Here is a 7,500-nt window from a genome sequence, read left to right on the forward strand (position 1 = left end):
GCCGGGGAAGTGTTCCGTAGTGTGTGGTACGTTTGTGGTAGGTACCGGACGGGGCACCGTCCGCACTGATCGTCATCGATTCCACGCTCCGGTAGAGCATCGTTCCGCCTCTTCCGCTCGCGAGCGTTCCCGATTCGCTCATGGATTGCGTGGCATGAGTCATGGTCGTCGGTATGGGTGGTGGGACGGTAAGTTGAATCAGAGCGTTCGCCGCGGGTTGCTTCCGTGTAGGCACTGCCGTCGTATCGACAAACAGCGATAAGCGCCAGCACATGTCGTTGACCAGCTCGAACAGCTTCTGAAAACGATGACAAAGCTTATCGCTCGCTTCCGAGTGCTTACGCGTTATCATGATCGTTTTCACGCAAGAGGCGATCATGTTGAGCAGCGCAAAGCTGCACAGGAAGTGCTTACGATCGCCGAGAGCCGTGGCGGGGGCCATGGTATCGCTCCGGACAAACAGCAGCGTGAGGATGGACTCTATGATATCGAGGAAGGTCGGTAGATCGGCTTCCTTGAGTAAACTTTTCAACTGCCCTTCGATCATGTTGCTACTGTGCTGCTGCTGCTCGCTACCGTTCGGTACCGTTTGTGACGTTTCTATCGCTTTGTACAGCACAATGATCGTCTGCACATGTAGCGCGATCATGGATTCGACATTTTCGCGTGGCTGTTGAGCCCGCGATGCTTCTATTTCTTCGAGCATCATATGGTTCATAACAATCACATCACTCAGTGCCGGGAATTCGTAGTCCAGTACGTTTATCTGGCCTTTCACTAGCAGTGCGAGGACGGAGGTATGCTGCGAATATTCGGCCACTGGTAGACGCTCCTCGTCGATGGTCAAGGCACGTTGCAGCATCGCACAGCGCTTCAGCTCGAGTTGGTACGCTAAAAGATACATTCGTTCGATGTCGGAGGGTTTTACGACGGGTTCAAAAGATTCATCTGATGCGGCAAAGGATGCGCCCCCGGTGGTCCTATTAGCTTCCACAACTTGGCGCACAAAGTGCAAGTAGCTTCGGTGCTGGTGCAAACTCAAGCCCTGTTCCTGCTCTGCCAGTAAACGGTGCAGGAAATGTTGCTTTCCCTCGATCGCATCGGCCGTGTGCTGCTGGTTCAGCATCCCGGACAGCTCGGGGAGCAAGTGTAGCAGCAATTTGAAACTGCGCCGGGAAAATACGGCCAGCACGAGCACCTGCAGGTCGATCTGTTGCCTATCTAGGGCATCGGTGATGCGCATTTTTAGTCCGTTGATCGCTTTCATCGATACGAGCCCATTGGCGAGGATGCTGTAGCGTTTGGTGGCGGCCAGATCCTCACTAAATGCGTCCAGCACCGCAGCCGTCGCGATTTCGTAGATTGAAGCATTTTTACCGGAAATCCGTGAAGCAGCGAGCAGCTTTAGCAGCTGGCAGGAAGGGTAGGGATTGACTAGCAGATTTTTCTGCAAAAACGCACGACAAGCTTCCGACAGCTCGGTTCCATCCTCACGATCATCTAGCGTTTTGTAGTAGGCGATAATTTCCTGCGTGGGCGAAGGGAACAAAAACGCAATCAATATTACGCCGTACGCACGAAAACGGAACAACGCGATCTACTTTGGCAATCGAATCACGCTTATCAGCTAGCAGCTCCCAGTATTCGTTGAAGTTTTCCATCTCACCCACCGAGAGTTCACATCACACTAAACGGGAGGGCCACGGCACAACTTCGGGGTTCGGAGGCGTTTAGGAAACAGCTGATCGTGTGGTCCAAATCAACAACAACAATCTGCCGGACGAATCACTGGGGGCGGCCCCGCCGTTTACGCCTCCTCCACGCGACGAATGGAAAAATGTTTTGACTGTTGCGCTCCGTCTTCTGCTTTGTTTGAATGAACGTTTTGCAACCACTTTTTAATCACATGCTTGGATTTGGCCGAAAAAAAATGGTTAATAATTTTCTTTATTATTTCGAAAGGCTATTTGGTGCGTACCCGTCGCTTATCAACTCGGCACACACCGCGCAGCTGCTTCCGGGGCCACTTTTGCTCAAAGTAGCTCAGTTATTTGACAGTCTCTAACCTTAAAAAAAGTCATCGGGCTCGCTCCTCACGAAAACGTGGTTTTCTCGGGGGGAAACAAAATATTCATTAATTGGCGTTAAATCTCGTGTGCTGCAACCAAAGCAAATCCGGAACGGCAATCCGCTCGCGTCTAGGCTCGCGATCGCTATGGAATACCGTGCATCGGCTTAGCCCTCCCTCCCGGTTGGCAGGCAAGTACAGGCCCGAATCGCCCGAATCGAATCGTGTGCTCAGGCGGCTGGTGGCTCCGGGGGTTTTCTCGGTCCGGTGTGCGGTGCGCACTTTTCCACCTCGAATCGAGTGGCACGCGTGAGGACAGTGGTGGTGGTGGCGGTGGCAGTGGCGACAGCGGCGGTTAAGGATTTTCTTGGGACGCGCGGAGGAAAAGTGTGTGCGGAAGAACCCGAGACGGCTAGAACGAGAGGCAAGTAGGCTGTGTTGCTGTGCTGGTGGCGAATGGGAGCGAGCGAGACAGGAGTAGCAGCAAAGTGACAGAAGCATAGGCACCGGGGGAGACAGCACCGGAGACACGTGAAAAACGGAACGGAAGGTGGTCCGCCGTTGAAGTCGTTGCAAAGTGTCCTGCGTTCCTGTCAGGACCCAGTCTCTAGGACCGAGGGAAGGTGAAGGTGTGCGGTTCCCCGGCGTGAAGTGCGTGTTCTGTGACAACGGGTTTGTGGGGTGTCCGGTGTCCGCGGTGTCCGCGGTTCGCCAACAGAAACGTCACACACGTGCAGCGCCGCACGGTGCTCGTCGCAGCAGCAGCAGCAGCAGCTCGCTCGAAGGACGAAGAAGAAAATAGAACTGGCAGCGGAACCCCCCGTCACACAGAGCCCTTGGTCCGACCGCGGCCAGGACACGGACAGGAAAGGAAAGGGAGGGTGAGGAAGGATAAGGAGGAGAATTGATGTTGGTCGGGCGATTGGCTATTACTGCTGCTGTATGGTAATTATGTCATCACGTAGCATGGTGGCAGTTGCGGCGGCGACAGAAGCACTCCGGATAGATGATTCTTTTTTCCGAAGCGCACAATATCAATATTTGGACATAAAGTTTTGAGCCGCCCAAACGACGACGACAACGTCGATCCTGCTGAAACTCCGCATCGGAGCGGTCGCCTGAGAGAACCGTTTTCTTTTTTTTTTGTCCTTCCAACCGTCGCCCGCCCGTTCGTCCGTCCGTCCGGTTTCATTACGTTTCGATTTTTATGCTTCTTCTCGCTGCTGCTGCCTCCCATTCTTCACCTTTCTTTGCGTGGCCCGCGTGGAAGCGCGGGGTGTGCGCGTGTGTTGATTGCGGCGCTCAAAATAAAGTCGAAAAATGTGTGCTTTCGAATTCTGATACGAAAACCGAGCTGCCCTGGTGTTGGTGCGTGCGTGCGTGCGTGCGTGCGTGCGTGTGTGTGTGTGTGTGTGTGGTGTGCTCTCGGTTCGCGGTGTAGTGCGTGCGGTGTGGGACTCGTTGGCTCGTCGTCCTCTCCTCTCTTCGCCCGTCCGTGTCGTGTCCGTCGCGTTGTCATTCTGCCAAATTTTCGACGAACGACCGTTTTGACAGCAGCGCCAGCACGTGTCTCCGAGGCAAAACCGGTGGCAAGACGGTGGCGGGAGGACACGGTAGAGGTCCTTATTGAGCGGAAACGGAACCTGTCCGGGACACCGGGCGCGTACCGTGTGCCGGCCAGGTGACCGGTGAATATTTATATATTTATCTTTTTGTCGCGGTGAAAACCCACGGGGCAACCGGAAACGACGAACGCGAGTGTCAAGGTTGCTTCGATTTCGGTGTGTGGCTGACTCGTTTTTTTTCATTCTCTCGGTTTCTCTGATCCTTTTTTTTTGTGTGCAGGTCAGCGTGTTAAGCAGAGGAGGAGTAGACGCGAAAAGTAGACTGCTGCTCGTCGGCGGCGTGCGGAAATCGCAATAGGCGGTGTTCCGGGAGAGTGCGCGTGAATGTTTGTGTGCGTGTTTGTGTGTATGTGTGCGAGTGATCCGAGTGTGGCCGCCGCCGTGTTGTGATAAGGACGGAACGGAAGGAAGCGACACATCCAACCAGACTCAACCTCGCCTGTGGACTGTATGAGGCAACAAGGCCTTCGACAACGGAGCAACACCAGCAGCAGCAGCAGCAGATAGAGGTAACCCTGCCACGGGTTGCAGATCACCACTCTGCTGCCCGAAAACTCATTGCCCCCCTCCGACGGTACACCAGCTGTAGCAGCAATGATGGCTTCTTCACAGGTGTCTGACGGCACCAGCAGCACCAGCAGTAGCAGTAACACCGGTAACAACAACAACAACAACAACAACTCGTCCAGCTCTTCCTATGCCAATGTGCTGCTGAACCTGAAGGCAGAGCAGAGCAAGGAATCGCCCAATCAACAGACTACCACCGATAACAAGGAAAACATTGGCAGTGAAGGCGGGCAACCGGCGGTGCCCACTGCCCGAAACGTCGGTAAAAGTAAAGCAGCGCCCAGCAGCAGTGTCGGTTGCGGCAGCGGCGGGACTGCTTCTGCTGCTGCTGCCGCTACTACGACCAAGGACCCCATGGTCAGCGTAACGGTGACGACTTCGCCGGCCGGCGGTGGCGGTGATGGGGCACGAGAAACAGCAACAACAACACCACACAGCAACGCACCGGACGCTCCAGAAGGTAGAACAACCGACGAGCTGGACGAAGATGATGCTAACTTCGTGCCGGTCGTTTCGCATCACAAGCGAGACAGAAAAGCGAAAGCGGCAGCTGCCGCGGCCGCCGCCGCCGCCGCTGCTGCTGGTGGTGCTGCAACGAGCACTGCAACTGCAACCACTGGTGGAGGTAACGGTAGACCGGTGGCCGGAGAAAAGGCTTCCTCTGTCGGTACTGCAGGACCAGGAGGCAACGGGAGAGGTGGAGGTGGTGCTGGTCGAAGAGGTCCACCGTCGGCCGGACAACATCAACAACAACAGCAGCAGCAGCCCCATGGTAAAGCAGGAAAGGGGATCGATCGAGTGGCCGATGGTGGAGCACACCAGCATCCACAGCATCATCCTTCCTCGGGTGGTAATGGTGGCAACGGCAGTGGTGGCCCCTACAAGAAGGATAGTAAACGCAAATCCAGTGACCGAAGCCGTGCCCATGGAAACGCTGGTGATGCGGTTAAGGATGACAAAGTAGCCTCTGAGAGCTCGGAGAACAATGGCAACAGCAACAAGCATCAACAGTTGCCGGTTGGCAGCGGTACGGCGGGGGCTGCCTCCGGGACCTCCGGAACGCCTTCGGATGAGGAGGAACGTGGAAAGGAGGAAGCGAAGAAGTTTGTCGAAGCACCACTGCCCAAAGTGAACGCATGGAAGGTAAGGAGGGGGTATGAATGTTTTGTAAACAGACTTACATTATTAGGGGTGAAGGCATGTTACTCTTTGACGGTTTTACTGGGAGATGGTTTCTGTGAAAAGTACAAAATCCATCCACTTAGAAGTGAGATCATTTTGCCTGATCATTAAAAACGTGTCTGATTATCTCATCGCACATTGCTTGGCAAGTTATGAGTTTTACATACTGTCAAAGCTAAGAAAATTGCCTTAAAATCGGCTCAAGGAATCCTGCAAATCGGTCTTGCTGTGTCAGATTATTACCTTTTTGCTCCGATAGGATGTATCCACTTGTCGGGCATTGTTTCGTCAAATCGAACCAAACATTTGCCTGGCAGATGAAAAAAGGAACAGTATTTCCTTCAAAGTTTTGTGTTTTTTTTTTACTAAAAAGCCCAGGTAGTTAGGCATACGCCGCCTTAAATTTCGTTTTATCATCCCATAGATCACTGAACAATATTTATTATCGTAATAAGCACAGAAAGGAAGGATGGTTTTACACGCTAATTTCATTCCGGTGATATGCTCTCTCTTGATGTGCTTAAATTAGGTAACTCCCACTGTGGAACCAGCGCCTATTCCCCTGACCGAGATACTTTCTCAAGTCAAGTCAAACCAATTGAACGTTAAGCCTCCATCATCTTCGGGTACCAGTTCGGTAGCGGCCGGGTCTACTGTACCGCCATCTACAGCAAGCGGCGGTAGTCCTGCAGTGGCAGGCGAAGAAAAAATGGGTGCTGTGCAGCCCAATACCCACGAAAAGATCAAGAACCACAGCAAAGGTGCTTCAGGTAAAATTCAAATCGTGCAAACGCCTTCTTCGTCTTTTCGCCCCCTTTCCCGGCATTAACATATTCACTGTAACTGTGCTTTCATTTGAACAGGAAATGGTAACAACAAAAACGTAGTTATCGTCCCGAACAACAGTAAACCGTCGGTTACTCCTACGGTAGGTGCTGCCACCTCGACTGGTGGCAGTCGATCCGAGAAAAAAAAATCCAACGCAAAGGTAATGTTGTGCAGCCGGTGGATTGGTCATTTGCTGCCACTACCACTAAACGACAAATAGGATTATAATAAAATAATTTGTTTATTTGTTGTGGTTTTTTCTTCCTCTGCCTGCCTCTCTGACGTGAACAACGACCGTCACACAACAGTCCACGGATTTCACGACCAATAGCCGCGAATGGCCATCGCTCGGGGAGAAGAGAACGGCTAACGAGGGTACGAAAAAGGGTAACGAGTCAACGGCGGCGCCACCATCGAAGGTGATATCGTCGACCGTAGCAGCTAGCTCAAGTGGAGGCTCGCAGAAATTGTCAGTCGATGTTGGCGGTGGTGCGACTGGTACTGCAACAGCACCTCCATCGTCCTCATCAGTAGCGCTGCCACATTCGCCGAAAAAGCAAGCGAAGAGTGAACCAGTGGCAACAGATGATAGTGGAAGTGTATCGACTGCTGCTGCTTCGTCAAAATCATCATCAACCAATGCCATTATGAAAAATGCAATAAAAACCGGTGACACGGTGGCCGCTGGTGCATCGGCAGTTACCGAGGTTGCCGGGAAGACGACAAACGCCGCTTCGGGTGAAGCTTCATCAAAGACTGCACGCAACGCTGCTGGTGGTGCTACTGTTGTCGCCGCAGCACCGACTGGAAGTGATAATCCGGCCAAGGGAGCTGGAGCAGATAACGAAACAAGTGCTACACTGACGGCTCATTCTGCCACTCGTCCTCAAAGTGCCAGAGGAGGAGTTACCGGTGAAGAGATGAATGGAGGCGCCGCCGGAGGAGCCGGCAATCGTAAGGGGCCAAAACAGAAGTGGGTTCCGCTGGAGATTGAATTACCGAAATCGCGAGCCCGAAGAGAACGCACACCACGCCGTCGCCGTTACGATGATTATGATGAAGGTGGCGCTGGATGGCACCAGGAAGCGAACAGTACGCATCAGCAGCCACCACAGGCCCAACAGCACCAGGCGCAAAATCAGCAGCAGCAGCAGCAACAAGCGCAGCAACAACCGCTGCAACAACCGCAGCAACAGCAGCAGCAGCCACAGCAGCCGTCATCGCAGCAAC

At 53.4% G+C, this 7,500-nt stretch overlaps 2 protein-coding genes across 2 annotated transcripts in view; one reads left to right on the forward strand and one right to left on the reverse strand.

The window, feature by feature from the left end:
- LOC126577791 (zinc finger FYVE domain-containing protein 26 homolog) overlaps positions 1-1,963 on the reverse strand; it is a 7,942-nt gene extending 5,979 nt beyond the window's left edge. The window contains exons 1-2 of the mRNA XM_050239725.1: positions 1,602-1,963; positions 1-1,528 (exon numbers count right to left, since the gene is read on the reverse strand). The exon at positions 1-1,528 is cut by the window's left edge and continues 4,562 nt beyond it. Of these exons, the coding sequence (XP_050095682.1) occupies positions 1-1,528; positions 1,602-1,661 (1,588 nt within the window). The 5' untranslated portion in view covers positions 1,662-1,963. The remainder of the gene's footprint in view (positions 1,529-1,601) is intronic.
- Positions 1,964-3,687: 1,724 nt separating this feature from the next.
- LOC126578818 (la-related protein 1) overlaps positions 3,688-7,500 on the forward strand; it is a 10,757-nt gene continuing 6,944 nt past the window's right edge. Inside the window, exons 1-5 of the mRNA XM_050241742.1 lie at positions 3,688-3,756; positions 3,914-5,403; positions 5,972-6,212; positions 6,306-6,430; positions 6,579-7,500. The exon at positions 6,579-7,500 is cut by the window's right edge and continues 427 nt beyond it. Coding sequence (XP_050097699.1) covers positions 4,288-5,403; positions 5,972-6,212; positions 6,306-6,430; positions 6,579-7,500 — 2,404 coding nt within the window. The 5' untranslated portion in view covers positions 3,688-3,756; positions 3,914-4,287. The remainder of the gene's footprint in view (positions 3,757-3,913; positions 5,404-5,971; positions 6,213-6,305; positions 6,431-6,578) is intronic.

Source organism: Anopheles aquasalis, chromosome 3 (assembly GCF_943734665.1).
Source record: "Anopheles aquasalis chromosome 3, idAnoAquaMG_Q_19, whole genome shotgun sequence".
Lineage (NCBI taxonomy): Eukaryota > Metazoa > Arthropoda > Insecta > Diptera > Culicidae > Anopheles > Anopheles aquasalis.